We start from the raw sequence: 24,344 nt of genomic DNA, 5'->3' as shown, positions 1-24,344 counted from the left end.
TTGACTTTTGAACTCGGAAACTGATCAAAAGACAATAATTATATAATATTACATAGAAAATATTAGCATGAATTAGTTAGATTGGAAGGTTTTGTAAATCTTACTTTTGCTCAGGTTTTTTTTAAGTAACCAAGTATTTTTCATATACTTGCACTTTTAGTTATTTTTACGGAATTCTCCAATTATTCCGACATCGGTTAAAAAACAGAGATAATACATCCATGTCTACAGTATGTTTGACCCGACATAGATAAATCAATAATGTAAGAGATATGATTGGACTTCGTTGTAAACATGTGCATTTTTTTTTGTAGGTTGTCTATGATCTTTTCTAGCAGTCATGAATGTATTTAATTCGTAAACTCTAAGTCCATGGCCTTTATAGTTAAAACGGTGAAGACCGTTCGAAATAATTGGAAGAAATCTGTAGTTGCTGCTGTTGCTGTGTATTATGTTGGAAGATTTGCAGTTCGAAAATATAAGTGAGTTTGACGTGCCAAATGCTTGTTGCTCTTACTCTAAGTCAGAGGTTTCTCACAGAACTACAGGGTTTTAATATCCTTGAATACCCATACTGGCAGCACAGTCTGCTCGGGACTTAGAGGACTTTGGTGAGCGAATTACATTTGAACCATAAATATAATACACCTTATCGCTATTTGTCTGTCATAACTGGACATCACAAAGGTTCCCGTAAAATTAATACGTCACAATAGAAAATGTCTGACGCTACAAAGGAAAACTGATTGTTGTATTATGTCAAAAGTTCAAGTGGCACAGATTCTTGGGTCAAGTGGCGCAGATTTCCAAATGATTAATTATTGACGTAACAATAGGATTTATGTTATTGTTAAGTCAATGCATTTCAATATATGCAATAAATTAGAATACTACTTGAAAACCTTCATACATTTGTACATATACCTGCAAACTTTCATGATTAAGGCATGAACTATATGATTTACCCTTCATACAAACCCCTCTGAAAAAACCAACATATTGAACAAGCAATTTCAGTCTGCTTTCACATCAGAAACTAATACAGAAATACCAACGAAAGAATCTAGTACACACCCTAAAATGAAATGAATTAACATCAGTGAGGAAGGTGTATACAAACTCATAAAAAACATAAACACCAACAAAGCTTCAGGTCCAGATACTATCGCTGGCAAAATACTGAAGGAAAACATTGAAATAACCTCGGACATACTTACAATCATTTTTGGCAAATCTCTAGAAACGTGCAAAGTACCATCAGATTGGAACCATGCAAACGTTACACCAGTATATAAAAAAGGAGACAAACATCATCCTGGTAATTATAGACCAATTTCACTTACCTGCATCTCATGTAAATTACTTGAACATATACTAGCTAGCAACATGACGAAACACCTCGAATCAAATAAAATACTATATGAACTACAACACGGATTTAGAGCAAAAAGATCATGCGAATCTCAAGTAATATCTCTTATACACCAACTAGCTCAAAACAATGATAAAAATATACAAACTGACTTAGTAATCATGGATTTTGCCAAAGCATTCGACAAAGTGCCACACAAACACTTACTTTACAAATTAAAACACTATGGCATCTCAGATCAGGCAACAAATTGGATTCAATCATTTTTATCTAACAGAACTCAAACAGTCCTTCTCGAAAACACAACATCTGAAAAAATTCCAGTAACATCAGGCGTTCTTCAGGGCACTGTACTAGGACCTGACTACCTTAAACACAGCCAAATAAGACTCTTTGCAGACGACAGCATTATCTACCGGCCTTTTACCTGCCAAAACGATTGTCTTAAGATTCAAGAAGACATAGAAGCAGCTATAAAATGGGAGCAAGACTGGCTCATGTCATTCCACCCTGACAAATGTAACATCTTAAGAGTCTCAACAAAGAAAAAACAAATACATTTTTATTATAACATGAATGGCCATATCCTAGAACAAGTACAATCAGCAAAATATCTAGGCATTACAATCTCTTCAGATCTTAAATGGAACAAACATATACAACAATCAGCAGCAAAAACAAATCAATCCTTATCATTCGTCAGACGAAATCTAAAAATTAGTTCAAAATTAGTAAAGGAAAGAGCATATCAAACTATAGTAAGACCAAAATTAGAATATTGCTGCACAGTTTGGGATCCACAGTATTCCACACACTTCAGAAAACATATACAGACTGGAACAAGTGCAAAGAAGAGCTGCACGATATACTTGCAACAGATTTCACAACACCAGCAGTGTATCTGAAATGCTTCAAAATCTAAACTGGCAAACCCTACAAGAACACAGGCTAAAAACCAGACTTCAAATGTTCCACAAAGTTTTAAACAATGAAATTGCAATACCATGGCAGGATATTCTCATAAAAAGCCAGTCCAAAACAAGATCTACCCATCAACAAACATACAGACAACTCCAATGCAACAAAGACAGTTTTAAATTCTCATTCTTCAGCCAAACAATTAAAGATTGGAATAAATTACCACCTGAAATTTCAAACCAAACCTCTACAGACAACTTTAAGGATGCACTTACGCATGAAGTCCTCCTTAAAACATTAATTTTTCTCACTTAAATTAAATGTGCCTATTGTTTTTATCTTAATATGAAAAAATATATAAAAAATGTAAAAATTAAAAGTTAAATCATAAAGTTTATAAATAAAAGAAAAATTGAAATTAACTTGAAAGCAACCTCACTCAGGCATGCGCTGGAAAGTAATCTTCAAAATGTTGATGGTTTTCTGTACATAAAGAAGAAGAAGATTTTGACCCCCTTCCCCATTGCACGGTCATGATCTGAAAAAGCCCTGAAACATGATTTTGTAAAAATCTATGCTAAAATTTTGATGGTGTATGATTTTGTACTTTTCCCATCGGAGACAATCGTGATCAGCAAAAATTAACTTATCAAAATCAGTATTTTACTTTGATCAGGTTTTCATTTCCTGATTAATGGAGGCATTGTAAAAACTCAAATAATCAAACTTGTTTTTAACTTTTGAGTTGTATTCCTCTGTCTGTATGTCAGAACTGTAAAAATCATGATAATGGTGAACATTTTATCATTTGCAAGAAGGTCCTTATCTTATCTTATTACAATGTAGTAATGTGTGGGGTTTAATTTAGAGACTGATTGACAAATTCAACAATAGGAATATATCACATGTCTTTTTGCAAAGTCTGCAATAGGGAATGCAAAGTTGACCATGGTGGTGTGAATAACGTTTCAAAGCATGCAAGGACTGTTTTAACTTCCTCAGAAGTCCTTCAAAGTTAGAATGTAACCAAGTCTGTCAGTCACTTCTTTGTACAACAAGATGATGAGCAACTCAAGAAGGTACAGTTAGCATCGATAGTAATATAAAAGAACTGTTCATGGAGAGTTGTCTCATTGGCACTTTACCACATATCCTTATAAACTGCATTTGTGACGGTCAAATGACCAATTGAAGGCGGCAACTCTTCAACTACAGAACTGTTATCACTTAAAGAGAAACTCCAAAAAAAATATCTTAATATGAAAAAGCAAACTGGATAAATATAAACAATGACCTCAATACAACACTTTGCACCATCAATACAATGTATGACAAAAGCAATGCAGATGCACTTTGGAACATTCAACATTGATCTTCTCAAACCAATAGTCAAATGTACCACAGAAAATGATCACATACATTGTACAAGCACAGACTTCCATGGATAAACAACAGACAAAGGAAACTCATAACCAAGAAAATCAAGTTTTATAAAAATAGAAATACATTGAGACTACATGTACATCGAACAAATTATTTGTGATTTACCAATCAAAGAACCAGACCAACATCAGTCTATTCCAGCACATCAGAAAGCACTAAAAAGGATAATACAGGAATTGACTATCCCACTTAGCTTTCTGTGTCTCAACAAAATTTTCATTTTTGCTGGTCTTCTGTACTTCATACTGATACATGTAGTTGTATAAACTGACGAGCATATTTAATGTCACCTCACTGTGGATTTTTTTTCATCCATTTTTAACTACAAAACAATGGAGCTCTAATGATATTATCTTCATTGATCTTTCTGAAATTGTCTGAAATTATTGTGAGGTCATTTTTGGTGGGATTAATTAAATCAACTCAGAACCAACAGAAGCAGAATTGTCACAGATTTATTTTCTTTATTTGGTTATATTTTTTTAGTGAAGGGTTCTCATTTTCTGATGGTACATTTGTATAAACAGAATCTGTTTATTATTTTTTCTTAAAATTTGCTATATATTTCAAACAAATTAAATTGTATATCAATATTATGCATTTTCACATCAGGTGAAGACGTAAACAACCGAAGACAAAATTATGTCCAAGTATACTTCAGAAAATTCTGTGTCTTTCAACATATGGTTTGTTATTAAAAATCCAACCATATAAATGCCTTCAAAATATTTTTTTTAAATGTGATATTATATGAAATATATAGCAAAAAATTGCAGTTGATGATTACTTATTGCATGCATAGCACTGTGTGTACATACATACGAGTTGTATATACAGAATGTACACAGCCATGTATCACCATCACTGCTGGTGATCCGATGGATAAATCTGTTGTAGAGTTGTCACTGGTTCAGACGTACTTATGAATATAATTATTTCTGTGACTGTATCTTGCATTAATTTGTAGGATCCTTTACAATAGATATTTCAGCTGATCTGTAACTATTCCATCTTCATGTCTTATATATCATGTACTGTATTACGACGCTAGATTAAAACTGACGAGGAAAGGTAACACCTGGCAACCGAAAGCTTTATTATTGTGAAGCCTAGGTGGTCGGGTGGTCTAGCGCGTCGGATACAGTGCAGGCAAATTGGTGTCACGATATCTCAGTAGCATGAGTTTGAATCCCGGCGAGGGAAGAACTAAAAATTTGCGAAAGCAAATTTACAGATCTAACATTGTTGGGCTGATGTTTAGACATGTTGTATATACAGAATGTACACAGCCATGTATCACCATCACTGCTGGTGATCCGATGGATAAATCTGTTGTAGAGTTGTCACTGGTTCAGACCTACTTATGAATATAATTATTTCTGTGACTGTATCTTGCATTAATTTGTAGGATCCTTTACAATGGATATTTCAGCTGATCTGTAACTATTCCATCTTCATGTCGTATATATCATGTACTGTATTACGACGCTAGATTAAAACTGACGAGGAAAGGTAACACCCGGCCACAGAAAGCTTTATTATTTTGAAGCCTAGGTGGTCGGGTGGTCTAGCGCGTCGGATACAGCGCAGGCGAATTGGTGTCACGATATCTCAGTAGCATGAGTTCGAATCCCGGCGAGGGAAGAACTAAAAATTTGCGAAAGCAAATTTACAGATCAAACATTGTTGGGCTGATGTTTAGACGAGTTGTATATACAGAATGTACACAGCCATGTATCACCATCACTGCTGGTGATCCGATGGATAAATCTGTTGTAGAGCTGTCACTGGTTCAGACGTACTTATGAATATAATTATTTCTGTGACTGTATCTTGCATTAATTTGTAGGATCCTTTACAATAGATATTTCAGCTGATCTGTAACTATTCCATCTTCATGTCTTATATATCATGTACTGTATTACGACGCTAGATTAAAACTGACGAGGAAAGGTAACACCCGCCCACCGAAAGCTTTATTATTGTGAAGCCTAGGTGGTCGGGTGGTCTAGCGCGTCGGATACAGTGCAGGCGAATTGGTGTCACGATATCTCAGTAGCATGAGTTCGAATCCCGGCGAGGGAAGAACTAAAAATTTGCAAAAGCAAATTTACAGATCTAACATTGTTGGGCTGATGTTTAGACGAGTTGTACATACATGTACATGTACATACATATTAACTTCAAGAACAAAAACAAAATTGGAAAAAAATCTTTTATATTTTTGTTCTTGTATATCTCTATTTAAGTGATGTTTCTGTATATTTTCAGTGAAGATTTACTGAGAAGAGAATTTTGTAATGAAGCAAAGGTAGAAAGTATAGTTATTTTATGATAATTGTTTTGCATTATGATTCAAATATGAAAAAAAGAAGTAATGGGGTATTAGACAAATTCACAAAGATACAAAAAAAACAAATAGAGGTCAACATATAGTCCACATCAATATGTCAAGCTCTGAATCACCATGATTCTGGAGAAGATTGGAAGATATTTATTTGAACAAAGACTGTCAAAGATCTGCCAACAACACCAAATTCTCCTAAATAACACAGCACAACCATGGACAATATTCCAGACTTTAGTTTTAAGATCTGGACACTCTTCCCTTTAATCTTGATCAGGAACATTAGAAGCATGTAAATGTTACATTCATCATTCCTAACATTTTATAAATGTAAGACCTATCCAAGTGATATATGTCCTTAATAAACCTACACTATTCCATGTAGGAGAAGGCAACCAACAGTCTTATACACCAACCATTTGTTTTTGTAATCATTTTTTTATCTTGTTAATTTGTATGTTTGCTTACATAATCAGAAATGAATTGGTTTTTTAGTAGTTAATGCAGTTTGATGTACATGTGGTTTCAATCTTTTTGTTTATTCTTTTTTAAATTTTCACATATTTCACATGTAATTTGAATATGATAGATTTGATTTGAGATTTTTTTCATTAATTATAACATATACATATGTTTATTTACAGAAATATGGGAAAGTGAAAATAGGTGTGACAGATAAACCAAGAAGAATTATAGTGTTTTTGAACCCAGCTTCTGCATCAGGGTATTTTATATTAGAAATCTTATTTGTTACCGTTAATTTTACATTGAGTCTGTTCTATTACTTACAACTGATATTAAATCTTGTCTGAAATTGGATGGAAAACGTCCCTATTGTAGATATCAATTTCTATTGATTTTGAAATCACTAGGTCAAAGGGCAGGTTAAAAAAAAGGTGCATCAAAATTTTGTTACAGCAAATTTAACCAATAAATGGATGATGCTCTTGAATGAGAATATAGGTCTCTAGGTTTAATGTCAATTTACAAAATACCAGTTTGAATAAAAATTACGGTGACTAAAAAAAATCACAATTAATTACCTTTTACAGCCAGTTCTCATGAAAAGAATTGAGTTTTTTTTTATCCAAATTCTCTCTCTAGATGATTGAAAACAAAGTGTGTAATATTGCGTAAATAAAGTCAGAATGAGTTACTGGTTTTCAAATCACAATTCATTGCTTTTCTAATAATTTAACTGGAAAAACTGGAATGATTAAGATATGTTCATAGTAAAACCCTTTCACTACCTAATAAACTTAATATCATTGAAGCATTTGTTTCAGTTTGATACAATTGTGTCACGTGTCATAAAATAGATAGTGATCACATCTTGCATTTTTATCAAGATCACATTTTGTTTATCCACAACTCCTTAAAACAGCTTGACATAATTCAATTACAGAGATTCTTCTCCAGGACATGCAGTTGTGCAACGGCTATTTTTATTTATTTGAGTGATTTTGGGTTTTCTCATTTAAAAACATGGACCTTTTCAGCTTAAATCAGTCTGCTAATCATCATCTCCTTGAAAATAGCTTGACAGAATTCCAGATGTTTTGAAAGGACATGAAGTATTATGCTTGCTATTAAACATTTTGATCTTAGTAATTTTTCCCGTACCTAAACAATTTTTACACTTTTTCTGCTTATTTTACTTTTACTTGGAGATGATAGGTGATACAAGTCCATAGAATATTCTCACATTTTTCTATAACAATATTATTATTTTGTTTACAGAGGAGCTGTGAAATCTTTCAATAAGAATGCTGCACCAATATTACATTTAGCGGGAATAGAAGTGAATGTTGTCAAGGTATGTTATTACATTGTATTTTATTGACAGAGTATGATTATATGGTTGATTGATTTTATACATGTCACCAGTAAAACTGCATTTGCAACTGTCAAATCTCCAAATTGAAGTCATTAACTCTTGAACTACAGTACTGTTATTCCATAAATTGAAGGTTGATATCAGACAGATTGATTTGTAAGAGTTGAATGTGATGCTGGTAAAATAATTTAGGAAAAAATGTGTAGCTCAGCTTAAATTTTAGAGGCCATGGGCTATTTGGCCCTGTAAATTTCCAGCCTTGGTTTAAAAGTATGGATGTAAGGACATTAAAGTATGAAATACTAACATTGTTCACATGTATAGAACACTGCTTCAGTTTATGCTTCTACATGTAATTGTTAAAAATGCATATTAGCTTTAAATATTATGCCAGTCTTTTGCATTTGTTCTTGTCTTTTACATGTGTCTAAATTTCTGTAGCATTCATGGGACAAATCTTGTTGCATACCATTGCAGAGAAAAAATCAACAAAATGCACAACTGCTGTGCCAAATAATTATTGATTGATATTTTTTAAAGAGAGATAAAATATGTGCAACACGGAGGACATTGGAAATCTGGTCTTTTATTTAATTTGTATTTAATTTTATCAGACAGAATTTGAGGGACAGGTGAAGAAGTTTCTAACAGCTTTAGAGAAACATGAAACTAATGCAGTAGTGGTTGCCGGGGGAGATGGAACATTACTAGAGGTAGATATTTTTATAACATTGTTTGATTGATTGTTGTTTACGTAATTTCCAGTGGCAATTATTTCATGCTTATTGAGGACACAAAACAATTATTTGTCAATGCAATTTGAAGGTTCTGCGAGGTGGTACAACAAGGGCGAAAGGCATGAAATTTGGAAAGCCACTGTAAAATGAGGGTGTTGGAAAGGGGCATAATTATACCTGGCAACAGACCACCTACAGACGCCTCAAAGAGTTATTCTAATGATAAAATAATCAGCTTTTGTGTGAAAATATGTGATACATGGCATTTTAATTTTACCAACTAAATAATTGGCAAAGTTCATTTGAAATCCTTTAGTTATTTGAAAATTTGTATGGCATATAATAAAATGCATCTATCCCTTAATTCTTTTTCAGGCAGTGACTGGTTTTATGAGGAAGGATGATATGGTATGTAATATAAGTACATTTTCCATTAATATAAGATACATTGTATGTATAAAGATAGAAGAGAAATGAGAAGCGTAAGTGCTAATGTTAATTTGTCAATATATGTTTTTAAATGTACCCGAAAAAGGGAGTTCAAAATGCCTGATTAATTCAGTGTTAATGCATCCCTTCCTTTCTTCTTGTCTGCTTTGAATAAAGAATTACATCTAATAGTTATTTAACTTGGGCTTACATGTCTTTCAATATTTAAAAGACCATTAAACAAAATCAAATACAGTAATATTTATTATTACAGCTATCTTAGGTCATGTAGAATCCATGCTTCATCCAAACTTCAAACAGATTTTACAATACTTCAACCAAGAAATAAGAGGAAAAGTTGATTCAATGATTTTTGTTTACATTTGCCAACGTGTTAATATATGCTAAGAAGAGGACACCCTAATTATCTTTTAAATTTTTAAATCATTTTAATCATTTGCCTTATCAATGTTATTTTATGTCATGCAATTTTAATGGAAACAAGAGAATGGGATAGTCCAGTGAAGTAAGAATTTTTAAAATGCCTTAAAAAACAAAAAGAATTGTTTCAGATACATCTCCTTGGTTAAGTTATTCATTTCTGTCGTATTAATTCTTTTATGATGATCAACACTTAACAAAATTAATGTCCATTTTAAGTTTACCTGGCCTATTGTGCAATGTGTCCTCAGTCCATCCACGTAAATTTTTTGAAAGATCTTCTTCTCTGAAATTACTGGGCCTAATGTTACTAAACTTAAACTGAATGTTCCTTAGGGAATCTTGTAAAAAATTGTATTTGGGGAATTTGATTCACCAACAAACATAGCTGCCGATGCTAAAAATAGAAAATTGGGGTAATACTGCAACTTTGGAGTATATATAAAAAAATAAAGCAGTTAGAGCAAAACTTACAAAATAATCAGCAGGTCATCGATCTATGAACCATGAAACTTTTAGATAAATCAGACATTCCATTTGGTAGTTATTGCCCTTGAAATAGTCATGTTAAGCAATTTTCACTTTTTGGTTATTCAAAATATCTTTAAAATTTTTAAAGAAAGAGAAAAACTTTAAATAGTAAAAAGGATCAGTAAGATAAGATCTACAAAAAAGGCAATATGGCTGGAGTTGTCAACTGACTTCCTGGAGGAGTTTTTGCACTTGATTGATGATTTTTACCTATTTTTATACGCCCGTTTACGGGACGTATTATGGTATACAGTTATCCGTCTGTCCGTCCGTCGTCAACATGTCAGACATTAACTCAAAAAAGCTTTAACCAATATGCATGAAACTTTGGTGAATTGTTTATATCTATTGACGTGAGCTCCCTTTAGAATTTTATAAATTTTAGATTTTACATTTCTGAGTTATGGGGTTTTATTCATTAAAAAAGGGTGGATTTTCCAGTTTTTGGACAATAACTCAAAAATGCTTTCATCAGTTCTCATGAAACTTTGGTGAATTATTTATAGCTATTGATGTAATCTCCCTATTGATTTTCATAAATTTCAAATATGACATTGAGAAGAAATTGAACTTTATTTGTTTATAGTCTGACAACAGATTTACTAAGTATTGCGCAACAGCACAGTGTATTGCACAACAGCAAGAAATCTTTAATTGAATATAAATTCAATTCATATAACCAATTTCAAGTTCTTTGACTACATTTATTCAGAAACCTATAATATGTCAAATATTTAATTACAATCCAAATACAGACCAGTATCAAGCTTGAATATTGTGTCCATTTTTGCCCCAACTGTTCAGGGTTGGACCTCTGCGGGCGTATCCAGCTGCGCTCAGCAAAGCAGTTTATTTTGTGTTTGCGGAAACAAAAGTTGATAGAGAGAAACTGTTTATAGCAAAATTGATTTATTTACTGAATCAATCGCTGTTGAATGACGATTTTAAACATTTCTTAGCATATTTCATTGAACTACAGTAGATAGAGAGTAACAGTAAAATTTAAAAATTATAAATTAAAATCTTCATCATATAAGTTAACATAGTCAAAATCATCAGTTGATTCATTATAGAAGTTATTGTCCTTGATTGACGATATTTACCTATGTTTTATGTTTTATCTTTTACAAAAACTATAATAGATTATAGGAGAAATTTTAAATAGTAAAATAATATCTACAAATAAGTAAATAAGACTTAAATTGTCAAACAACTTGTTATTGGAGTGTTTGCCCTTAAATGTTTCTTAGTGTTTTTACCTATTGATATCTTGAAAATTATAATAGATAAAGACTTAAACTTTGAAAAGCAAAAGTAATCAGCTACAAAATTTCTACAAATATTAATGACTTGTCTCCTCACAGGAGTTGTTGCCCCTAGATCACAATTCTAACACAATTTTTTTTCATTTTTACTTGTTATCGGTAAATTTATAATGGATAAACTGAAACTCGGAACATCAAAAATTATCAGCAAGACAAAATTTTGGCCCACACGGTTTTCATTTAATACAAATATTGTTCCATTGTATCAATTTTATGCAAAAATGCCAGGTGGCCTATACAGGCTCATTACAGCCTCTGGAATACTTTTTTTCGCATAAGTTTTTTTATAAAGAAGTTAGACAAATGAATAACTTATATGTCCATTTATTTGATTGGAAATGTATTTAAAAAATCTTCTTCTGTAGTCTTTTCGGCAAAGTGTACCAATAGGAGTTATACCTCTTGGATCAATGAACAGATTTGCCAGACTATTATTTGGAACAGACAAGGATGAAGTGAGGTATTTACTGACTTAGCTAAAACATAACTATATTGACCATCAGTATAAAATCAGACTAGTTTTAAGTAGGATAAACTGACTGTTGGTGAGAATCACTATTCATTCTGTTCACAAAGTTGTATATCTTTCTTCTTTGGATAACTCTAGTAAAAGAAGATTGTGTACCTTACTTTTGGAATTGCCTGTCCACCATAACTAAAGCTTGGGTTGACCTGATAAGTTTGATATTTTTTTGGAGTATCTACACCTGGCATAGGATATTTCAAGTATATGTTGAGCAATGAGGTAGTTTACTTTAGGGAGTATATACTCTGACTTTAGAATCTAATATTGTGACATAGGTGGTTTTCTCAACGCATAGGATATTACAGGTTTAAGTTGATCAAGGAGGAGGTTTACTTTTTGAAGTATCTGTCTTTGCATATTATATCTGTCCTAACTGGTTACATAGGATATCTTATGTTTAGATTGATCAAGGACATGGTTTAGTTTCAGGGGTTAACATTTCTGTTCCAATCAAGATCTCAGGTTTAGATTTATTTATGAGGTTTACTTTAGAGAGTATTCATCCACATCATAGGATATCTCAAGTTAGGTTGAACAAGGAGGTACTTTAAGTATAACAAGTCTTTGAGAGATAAAAAAAATACCTCCAAATAAAATCTTTGCTGAAAGATTTAGGTGACTTGATAGTTACTAAATTCAGAAGTTTTCTAAAGTAACCTCCCCTGAAAAAACAACTGACTTTATGTCATGATTTTTACAATGACAATGTGAACAGGGTATTTTTCTTACACAACCTCTTAAAATTGACTGTCAGAAAATAAGAAATTCTTTTACTAATATATAGATTTTTCATCCTAGCTTATTATTAATATGAATTTTATGTCTAAAGGATGCTATTAGAATCAGCCATGGCAATAGTGAAAGGAGAAACAAAGAAAATAGATGTCCTTGGCATTCAGGTAACTTTTTTCTTACACAGTGGTACTTGACTAATTAACACATTACTATGTACTTAATATTCAGGTAACACTTGACTAATGTTCACATTACTATGTCCTTAATTAGCACTAAGGTAACACTTGACTAATTTACACATTACTATGTACTTAATATTCAGGTAACACTTTACTAATTTACACATTACTCTGTCCTTAGCATTCAGGAAACACTTATAATCCTGGTACCTTTGATAACTATTGAATAATTTACACATTACTATGTCCTAAGCATTCAGGAAACACTTGACTAATTTACACATTACTATGTACTTAATTAGCATTCAGGTAACACTTGACTAATTTACACATTACTATGTCCTAAGCATTCAGGTAACACTTGACTAATTTACACATTACTATGTCCTAAGCATTCAGGTAACACTTTACTAATGTTCACATTACTGTGTCCTTAATTAACACTCAGGTAACACTTGACTAATTTACACATTACTATGCCCTTAATATTTAGGTAACAATTTACTATTATTCACTTTACTATGTCCTTAGCATTCAGGAAACACTTGACTTATTTACACATTACTATGTCCTAAGCATTCAGGAAACACTTGACTAATTTACACATTACTATGTCCTAAGCATTCAGGAAACACTTGACTAATTAACACATTACTATGTACTTAATTAGCATTCAGGTAACACTTGACTAATTTACACATTACTATGTCCTAAGCATTCAGGTAACACTTTACTAATGTTCACATTACTATGTCCTTAATTAACACTCAGGTAACACTTGACTAATTTACACATTACTATGCCCTTAATATTTAGGTAACAATTTACTATTGTTCACTTTACTATGCCCTTAGCATTCAGGAAACACATGACTTATTTACACATTACTATGTCCTAAGCATTCAGGAAACACTTGACTAATTTACACATTACTATGTCCTAAGCATTCAGGAAACACTTGACTAATTTACACATTACTCTGTCCTTAGCATTCAGGAAACACTTGACAAATATACACATTATTATGTCCTTAGCATTCAGGAAACACTTTACTAATGTTACATTGATATATCTTTAGCATTCAGGAAACACTTGACTAATTTACACATTACTATGTCATTAGCATTCAGGATACACTTGACTAATTTACACATTACTATGTCCTAAGCATTCAGGAAACACTTGACTAATTTACACATTACTCTGTCCTTAGCATTCAGGAAACACTTGACAAATATACACATTATTATGTCCTTAGCATTCAGGAAACACTTTACTAATGTTACATTGATATATCTTTAGAATTATGGAAAACACTTTACCAATAATACTCATAACCATGTCTTAGGTATTTAGGTCATCAATGCTTTACTAATTTACGAAATTACTATGACCCTTGCTTTCAGATATAAACCTTTACTAATTTCCTTATTATGGTTTTCTCTGCATTCAGATATGCATAGATAACAGGGATTTCTACACATTGATATAAAGTATCAGCTGCTGGTCACAATGTGAACTTCTTTTTGGAGTGTGAATGCAGCAAACAAGCTGAAAAGCTTCACATTGTGCTGTGTGGCTGAAAACCTGATGTACCGTTTATCATACTAAATTTGGTCAATTTTTGTCTCCCTTAGACATTTTTTACGCTACAGGAAGTTATCCTGCTATCACATTGTGACCACAAAGTTTTCCTCTCACAATGTGACGTCATTAATAATTTCTCTTCTCACAATGTGATGCTGCTAATAAGTTCTGCACTAACATCACAAGGCCTAGATACAAGTATATTGAAGTGACCAAGATGGATTATATAGAACCCTTACTAATTCAGACATAACTATTTCCTAGGAATTCAGATAAACTTTACCAATTTATACATTATTATGTCCTAGACATTGAGACATGAAACTTTACTAATTCATACATTACTAGCTAGCATTGCTTAGAAGTCAGCACTCCTGGGCTGATATGAATATCATTGAGCATTCATTTTCTGTAAGGGGTGGTAGGATAAGAACAATTATTTGGTCCCTGAAAATGCAAAAAAGTAAAAATCTTCAACACTTTCAAAAATATGTTAATTTAATTGATATGCCATTAGTAATGATTGGTATAATCTAGGCACTAGTGCAAAAATGTCACTTCTGATGTCAATTTAACATCATAAATATGTCCAAATTGACAAATTTGACTTAAAAATTACTATTTTACACATAGCTTTTGGACAAATTCATATGAACCATAGATTCAATATCTTGCCATATAGAATTAAAAACTTTAAATTTGGTATTCATTGTTTTTTTAAATACATGTGACATTTAGTAGTAAGAGTCATATTGATATGTTTGGATGGGGTAGACATGTCTTCTTGCTCAGTGTTACGTTGTAATCTAGCATGTCCAAAATCAGGTTCAATATATTATACTTCTACAAAGCAGGTTTAAAAATCTTCTCAACAATGTGTTCTCATCCTTTGTATTATAGACAGAAAATATACATCCAGCCATAAACTTCTTCATTTGGTATGTTGGGTGAAGAGGAAAATTTTCAAATTTGCCCTGCCACAAGTCACCTTGTGACTTCTCAAAGAGTTATTGTAAATGTTGTTTTGTGTCCAACATTTTCATCGACCTTACACTCTCCTGCTGAATATAGTTTATTGGTGATAGCTGTTATTATTACAATATTTGTCTTTGTAGGGAGAAGATGGTAGAACATCATTTTCTTTATCTGGATTACAGACAGGTGTTTATAGAGATGCTGAGGCTAGGAAATCTAAGTAAATATTTTGTCAATAGTATCGTCCAAGTGATATCATATTTAGAAGGTGATAAAAGGGTTATTAGCCTGTAGAAACATATTTTAAGGTCATAATACATCATTTCTGGAATCATGTCTTTCACTGGAAAAGATTGTCAATTTCGCATGCCTTTATGACGTCATTTACCAGATAGAAGGCGCGCCTGTATCCCTGCTCTATTAAAAGTTTCCAGCACTTTCATAATCGTCATTCTGTAGGGTAGTATAGAAATAATTTATGTTTCGTAACTACGTAATCTTGATTCCCGTACGACTGAGGGAGGGTGAGATTTAAATTTCCCATATATTTTGTGCAGTATAAAATCAAACTTTTTCACCCGTTTGCTCAACATGTGTTGGAAGTGACGATGCATACATTTTGGTCACATGGTAATGGAAGTCACATGACAGATTCGTCTAAAAACCGTATTCCGGAACTGCCGTATAGGCTGGCTACCATCAAGAATCTGTGTTAAAAACATCTGAAATGTTTTGTAGTCACATGTCTGCTGTCCTTCAATGAAATAAGATTTATTGAAGTAAATTATGATAAAATTTATTGATAGAGGACAAAGTTCTCATTTCAATAGAAAAAGTGAATCAAATTGTTTCAATTCAGTTTTCTGTCTTTCTCACTTGTACAGTATCCTGGTTTAGTTGATACCATGTCTTGCTCATATCTTTCATGGCCAACTTGTTCCCAATCAACTCCTTTACCAACTTGTACTTCAACCAACTTAATCCTAAGGAGTATGACCAATTAAGTCTTAAATTGGCCCTAAAAATCAAAACTTTGTAATACAATATGTACAAACCTATATTTATGATATGAAATATGCAGTTTTAGATTAACAAGACACTTTTGATGTCTGCTGATGGTTTTATCAATGTTGACAGCTTCAAAAGTATGATATGTTACTAGTTTTTAGCCAAATTATTTGTAATGTCTATTTCCTTCTGAAAAATATTGGCCACACCCTTCGACCAAAATAATTTTTTTATAAAAAGATGTATATTGGTCAGATACACATCCTAACAAAATATTATGGTGGTCCTTGTATGGGGCCAATGTTTGAAGCAAAAACTATTAAAATTAAGTAAAAAATTAGTCAAGATTATGATTTTCATCATAAGAGTGCACAATTATGAGGTCATAAGGCCATGCCAAATTTATGTCTTGTTTATCAGAATTGCTGCTCTTTAATTTGATTCACAGATCATGTATATCAGTATGAATATATTCTTCTGTCTAAATTTTTTACATACTATTTTATGTATAAAGATTTTATAGGATAGTCTACTGTATAATTTTACTGTTTTTTTGAAGGGTTGATTTCTTGTTTTACCATAAGTAGATAAGCATATTTGAAAAGTTATGACAAAATATGAAAACTCATATTTATGACAGAGTCTATATTCAACCAGGTATTGGTACTTTGGCCCATTGAAACATCGCTGGACCCATGTAAGAACTGCAATGAAGGAATGGCCACCTGTATTTAAAGCAAAGATCAGTTATGTTTTAGCAACAGAAGAAAATACAAAGCCTGTTTTTACATCACAAATCCAGAAACAATCTCCTGCCCCACAATCCAAAAGTTGGTTTAGTTTTCTATATAAGATAAAGCCAGCACAACAAGGTATGAGTTTTTACCAACTAAATGTATGTTGAATAGATTCTAACACGAGCATCAAGGGGGATATTTCTCCTCTTGTTACAGTTAAATTTTGATGTTTAAAACTTGAAGCTTGTCCGTCATTTTCAGTGTTATAAATTTAACAGAAATTTTATATTGCTCTAATTTGCATGGTGAAATCTATTTTTCTAATGATTCTTAAAACAGATGAAAGCAATTTGATAGTTTTACAGTAATCTAAAAAAAAATATTGTTCTTTTTGTGAGACATCATAAGTCATGGTCGTCTACTTTTATGACGGCAACATAACGAATTAGAGAAAAGCATGGAAATTTGGCATCAGAATTTTGATCATTGATGAACTGAGATCAAACAAATCATGCATTATAAAAAATATTATAATCCATTTATTGAAAGTATTAATGGGTTGAGAATTAGAGAAACAAATTTATAAATATGGTACTTTAAATCTTGTCATTTTAATCTATATAAAATTTTGCAGTATACTTAAGTGGGGAAAGTTTGAGCAACTACTAATTTTTTTGTTCAACTTTCATTGATATTGAGCTTCATCATTAACTTTATTTATTTTAAAAACAGTGTCTATATTACCTTTATACTAAAATAGCCAAATAATATCTAACGGTTGTTGTTGTTGTTCAAATTTGTTTTCAGTATAATAAATCCTTGGGAATAATCAGGTCAGATTTTTTGCTCATAATTTGGTTTTTTGTTTCAATGTGAAAATAAGAAGATGTAGTAAGATTGCAAATGAGGCAACTTTCCACCAAATATCAAAGGATGATAATGTGAATAACTACAGGTCATTGTACAGCCCTCAACAATGAGCAAAATCCATACCGTGAAACATGTGACAAAATGTGAAACAGCATACCTGCCAACCTCTGAAACCTTCAAAGAGGGAGATCTCCCCCTCAGCTATGACAGCAGAGGCAGAGATTTTGCGCGAACAACATTTTCAAGTTAAATATATGACCTGTTTACTTATTTATCTACAAAACACCAATAAGAGTTAATTGATATACTTTATTTCTTCAATTCATGGTTATAATCTATACAAGGTGGGGTGTTTTTTTTTAGCCTTTTCAATACTTCCGAGTCTCATAACTCGTAACATTCCCTATCTTGATTTTGTTGTGAGTCTCACACTAAGCATGCTTTCAAACATCGTACATACCACCAGAAGAAATCGAAAAGTTGATAAAACATGATGTGTAAAAAGATTCATTGCCAAGTGAACTTGGTCGTAAAAATTTAAAATCTTTCATTCAAAACTGCTTGACATTTCGATTTGCAGTTATCTATTTCTTCTTTTTTACACTGCCGCTTGGTCCACACAAAGACCTCTATCTTGTTGGAGTTGACATAGCAGAACTGAATTTCGATTGTTTATATATCGAACAGCATTACTACTGACCAAAGTTTTCAAATGATTGCGATTGTTTATTTATTTCTATTGAAAGTAATGAAAAGCCAGAGAATTAAGAACGCAGGTTATTCCAAGTCAAAATATCCGAAAGTGGGAGATTGTATACTCCCGCGCGGGACCGGACTTGCAAGCGGGAGATTTCCGTAATTTTGTCGATTTTGCGGGAGTCTCCCACTCAAAACTGGAGGGTTGGCAGGTATGGAAACAATAAAAGAGTTATTCCAACTGCCTGATTTATTCTAAAGCAATAAACTTAAAACAATTCATTGAGAAGCTTTCTTCAAGTAAAACACATTGTTTTATTGTCTTAAAAGTTCTGTTTTTATTGAAAGTCCCTGCAGTACACTGGATTAAGTATCCTAGATTTGTATATCCTGTGTTTAATGGAGACATATTTGAATAAATATTGTCTGTTCTTCTTATAGGAAAAGGCCAAAAAACGTTAAAACTTTAAAGTGAAATAATTTTTTTTCAAATATGTTTGCATAGATACATAATTATAAAAAGTTATAAGATTCATGTTTGAATAGGACCAATAAAAAACATAAGTTCTTGATGTACAGGCAACACCATTGGCAAATGCTTAAGATAAAAAAAATGAAAATAGTCTACAATACAATTAAACATAGATAACATAAGGTTTAATATCAAAACTCAACCAAAAATGGGTTATCTCAATTGCTCCAGAAGTGTTAGCAGTTCAAAAATGTCAAATGTTTTTCAAAGAACAATATTTTGATGGTGAATTATCAATAATTTTGCACTTATAGATCCAAAATACAATGAAGAAGAAATGGATGACAGTTTGGATGAAGAAATAACAGAAGAACTAGATACAATAGAATTCTGTGTCAATTCATCAAACTTGAATGACCCCTCAAAGGTGAAGAATTGGACCTTTGGAAAGTCTTTTTTAATATTGATAGATGGGGATTAAAGTAAACATTAGTGAGACAGCAACCAAATGACACAAACAAGCAAAAGACAGCTGATTTCAATATACAGGGAACCAATTTATAAATTTTTTAAAGCAAATTGTTACATTATGATATTAATTGAAACTGTTTTATTATTTCACCTGTCATAATGAATGACCTACTCTGAGGCCAATTCACTTTTCAGTTATGAAGTACTTCAGGTTTTGATAAGTTGTACAGTAATTTTGAGAAAAAGTCTTTAAAAGTATGGTAATTTACCATAATATTTGGATTTCTTAAAATTTTGAACTTAAGTCATGGATAATGTTCACAGTTATACTGATATACATATGCCTTGGAATCCTTAACAAATATATTGCTCATTTTTTTCATTCAGATATATTGAAAAATAACACTGTATATGGTAATTACATTCTGAGAATTATTTAACAGTTGTAGAAAATTATTCAATTTATAAGTATTTTGTAATGAACGAGTATATGTTTCCAGTATGAGCCTTTAGCAATGACTTCAGCTTCAGGTACAAAGCAGTGGTATCCTTAATTAAAAATGGTCTTAACATTTCTGAATAGAAACAGTCAGTTTTTGAATGCTTGCTTTTTAACTGGTATATTTATGTCCTGTGGTCTAATCTTGATGAAAATTCTGTGATACATTTTTTTAGTACTAAACAAAAACCCTAAAAAAACAGTTATGAATATAGTAAGTCCATCCAGGCTTAAAAAGGTTTAGTTTTAATCCTTATGTTTGTGATATATTTGTTAATATGACTTTTCTATCATTCTATACTTAAATATTCTAAAATTAGAAAAAAACATATCACTTCAATAGAAATAATAATGAAAAATTGAGAAAACTAGTCTGTCAAGTTAACACAAATGAATTTTCTTCACTATTTTTTCCAATTTTGTAATGCCTAAAGGAACTTTTGGGATACTATTGTGAGTACCCATTATGTCCATGTTGGTGAGCATGTCCACAGTCAGTTACCAGAACCTGATAACTTTAACCTTATGTTATTTGACTGCCTCCGTGGTGTTGTTGTAGGGTGTGGGAGATCGTGTCATTAAACCCTAACTAGGAAAAACCAAAGACATCAAAATTGGTATTTGCTGCTTCTTTAATAATACATGCAGCATTAAAGAGTAAGAGCAAAGACTGCTCAAAGTATGAATAATGTTTACGGTTCGGTGACATTTGTTCCTTTGGGCTCTCTGCCTTCTGAACAAGCACAATATGTCCAGCTCCAAGAGGCTTTCAAGTACAAAGCAGGATGCATATTCATATCACAATAACATGTTCTCGTCCTGAATAAGCATTCATTTTGCCACTGGAAATTAAACAGCAATCCATCATCACCAATGTAATTTGATGAACAGATGCATTTGTGGAAATACTGACGTCACAATGTAAAATGGAGGTCATACAAACATTATGATATCACTAAGTGGCTTTGACACAGCTTATAAACTCCATTAAGTTGTACATTCAATTCAAATTCTGAGATGCTTAGTCACTTAATTTTAATTTTGACTTACAGTTATATTCTTGTAAGGATTTATCTAGCGAAGTATGACAGCACCCCCTTGTGACCACATTGTTCAATATTTTTATGCTCAGTTGACTTCTACTAAGGAAGTATGGGATTCTAAACCAAAAATAACAGAATTTATTCATACTTTGCCAAAGTATAGTTTATATTGTGCTATTTCCAAGAATATTTTATGAATGAGCTTGTTTTTAAGCTACAGGAAGGAAAAAAATTACATATTTTGTAAGGATTATATAGAAGGAAAGCTTTATTATTTAATAAGAAAGAACATTAAATGACAGAACTTTGAAATGAAATGTGAGAAGATAGTTCTTTCAGATGCTTTTAGAAAAAAACAAAAAAACATATGATAACCATTTTTTCTTGCTATAAAACTACCGGTAACTAAAAATATTTTTACTGTTCATTCCTTACTAAAACTAAAATTATCTGAGTTATCTCCCCTTATATGGCTAAATTAATTGCAGCTTTTCAAAGTAAAATGCAGAAGCCTAGAAAAGACAGCTTCTGTGTATTTTATGTTTTTGTGACTTCAAGTTTTCCATCCTTGTGTATAAATGGAACCGCAATTAACAGAATGTTTTGATTAAGTTCAGACCATTAACCTCATGATTTAATAAAAAAACATTTAATTAAAATTTTGTAGAAAAAAATTATGAAAGTCAACAGTTGTTATTTTTCACACATTATGCATGCAGGCTAGTCCCTTCTATAAGAACCTGAAACTTTTTTACTGCTATGATGTTGTGAAAATTATATGAAAGCATATGTTAGAATATCCAATTGTTTCAGTTATAAAATATTTCTCACTAATCACATCATAAGTGATGTTTTTGTGACGTCATAAATGTAGGTTAATTTGTGAACGCCTGATTTTTGGCATAATTTGGTGAAATTTATTATGTCCATTTACAGAAAAATTAACAGTGGCGACACCCCTCGCCAGCAAATATTTTAAATATACCATATAGATATAGGAAGATGTGGTATGAGTGCCAATGAGACAACTCTCCATCCAAGTTACAATTTATAAAAGTAAACCATTATAGGTCAAGGTACGGCCTTCAACACGGAGCATTGGCTCACACCAAACAGCAAGCTATAAAGGGCCCCAAAAAATTACTAGTGTAAAACCATTCAAACGGAAGAACCAACGTTCTAATCTATATAAAAACGAGAAACGAGAAACACGCATGAACTATATTCTTTACTTTTCGATCAAAATTTCAATGGGCAGGGGGTGGCGATACATATGAAATTATGAAATAAGGTCGAAAAAAATGACTAATTCCTAGAAAAATGGACTCGAATAAAATCTTTACTTATTTCAGGTAATATATTTATAATCTATGAAGCAGATATATATTTTTTTCTTATTAAACTTTCAAAAGTAATACATTTAGCAAAACATTCACAGTAAATTTACTCAAACAATTGAAGTTTTAATAAATGCATCTTTACAGGGCCTTTTATTGGGGTTCCTTGATCTTCCTTGCTCTACTCCTTTGAGATGATGAGATACTGCCACATGGTAGTCAAAAGAAATCCTGAATCTTAAATCTGAATTCATTCATAAACTATAACCAATAAGAATTTTCCAGTATTTATTATTGTCTATAGCTCGTGTAACATAGTTGATTACTGCAGAATTTCCAATTTTAGGTCATAAGAGTAATTTACATTTTAATTTTTTGCAGTCTTCAAATCATTTTTTAAACATTTTACGAAAACAATGAATGAATTTCCAGGTAGAGTCATCTCTTCTTAAGAAAAGAACAATTGCCAATCACTAATCACCTGGCATGAAATCCAATGCAATACTTTGCTAAAACCTTACATTTCTTTTTTTTCTCCTGTCTGGCAATTTCCTTTGATTTTTAAAACTATTTTTCTTGTCAAAGATTTATTCCATGACTGTATCTTGTAACGACCAAATTCTGCAATATTAATGTAAGAATTGAACATGTTCTCTCTGATTCATATTAGCAGGTAAATGACTAATGTTAAATTCTCTCTTATTATAAGTAGTAGGCTAACTATATTTGGTATGTGCGTACCTTGCAAGGTCCTCATGCCCGTCAGACAGTTTTTACTTGACCTCGACCTCATTTCATGGATCAGTGAACAAGGTTAAGTTTTGGTGGTCAAGTCCATATCTCAGATACTATAAGCAATAGGTCTAGTATATTCGGTGTATGGAAGGACTGTAAGGTGTACATGTCCAACTGGCAGGTGTCATCTGACCTTGACCTCATTTTCATGGTTCAGTGGTTATAGTTAAGTTTTTGTGTTTTGGTCTGTTTTTATACTGTATGCAATAGGTCTACTATATTTGGTGTATGGAATGATTGTAAGGTGTACATGTCTAGCTGGCAGGTGTCATCTGACCTTGACCTCGTTTTCATGGTTCAGTGGTCAAAGTTAATTTTTTGAGTTTTGGTCTTTTTTTCTAATACTATATGCAATAGGTCAACTATATTTGGTGTATGGAAATATTTTATGATCTATATGTCAGTTGCGCAGGTTTTATATGACCTTGACCTCATTTTCAAGGTTCATTGCTCAGTATTAAGTTTTTGTGTTTTGGTCTGTTTTTCTTAAACTATAAGCAATAGGTCAAATATATTTGTTATATGGAAGAATTGTTAACTGTACATGTCTGCCTGGCATAGTTCATCTGACCTTGACCTCATTTTCATGGTTCATTGGTCAATGTTTAGTTTACTTGGTTAATGTTAGGTTTATGTGACAGTTGTAATAAAGCTTTATATTTAGGACTATCAACATAATATCAATGATTAGTAAAGAAGGCGAGATATTTCAGCGTGTGCACTCTTGTAATTTATTTACACTTTATATCGACATTAAAGACAACACTCGTAAATTACTGCAAAGTAATAGTTTTACTGGTCGACATGTTTTGCCAGCAAGCAAGGCGTCTTCAGGACAAGTATACATATAAGATAAAACAGTGAAGTACAAATTTTGTGGTTATTGCGGTTAAGGGGAAGTAATGTTACAATAATTGTTGTTATGATGACGCTATTGATAAAAATAGAAAGTGAAAGTAAAATAAGATTAGTTAATAGAAAGCGAAAGTAAGTCAATAAAGTTATTAACAGAGGTTGGCTTCTATTCACACATC

General features: G+C 31.9%; 1 protein-coding gene across 1 annotated transcript in view; it reads left to right on the top strand.

The window, feature by feature from the left end:
• Window positions 1-262: 262 nt before the first annotated feature.
• Window positions 263-24,344, top strand: part of LOC127724389 (acylglycerol kinase, mitochondrial-like) — a 33,905-nt gene continuing 9,823 nt past the window's right edge. The window contains exons 1-11 of the mRNA XM_052231338.1: window positions 263-482; window positions 6,005-6,044; window positions 6,725-6,804; window positions 7,821-7,896; window positions 8,532-8,630; window positions 9,030-9,062; window positions 11,746-11,840; window positions 12,736-12,805; window positions 15,523-15,602; window positions 17,048-17,262; window positions 19,480-19,592. Coding sequence (XP_052087298.1) covers window positions 373-482; window positions 6,005-6,044; window positions 6,725-6,804; window positions 7,821-7,896; window positions 8,532-8,630; window positions 9,030-9,062; window positions 11,746-11,840; window positions 12,736-12,805; window positions 15,523-15,602; window positions 17,048-17,262; window positions 19,480-19,592 — 1,011 coding nt within the window. The 5' untranslated portion in view covers window positions 263-372. The remainder of the gene's footprint in view (window positions 483-6,004; window positions 6,045-6,724; window positions 6,805-7,820; window positions 7,897-8,531; window positions 8,631-9,029; window positions 9,063-11,745; window positions 11,841-12,735; window positions 12,806-15,522; window positions 15,603-17,047; window positions 17,263-19,479; window positions 19,593-24,344) is intronic.

The sequence above is a fragment of the Mytilus californianus genome, unplaced genomic scaffold, assembly GCF_021869535.1.
Source record: "Mytilus californianus isolate M0D057914Y unplaced genomic scaffold, xbMytCali1.0.p SCAF_1, whole genome shotgun sequence".
In the NCBI taxonomy this organism is placed as follows: Eukaryota; Metazoa; Mollusca; class Bivalvia; order Mytilida; family Mytilidae; genus Mytilus; species Mytilus californianus.
The sequence above is the reverse complement of the archived record's forward strand: the minus strand, read 5'-3'. Positions and strand labels throughout refer to the sequence as shown.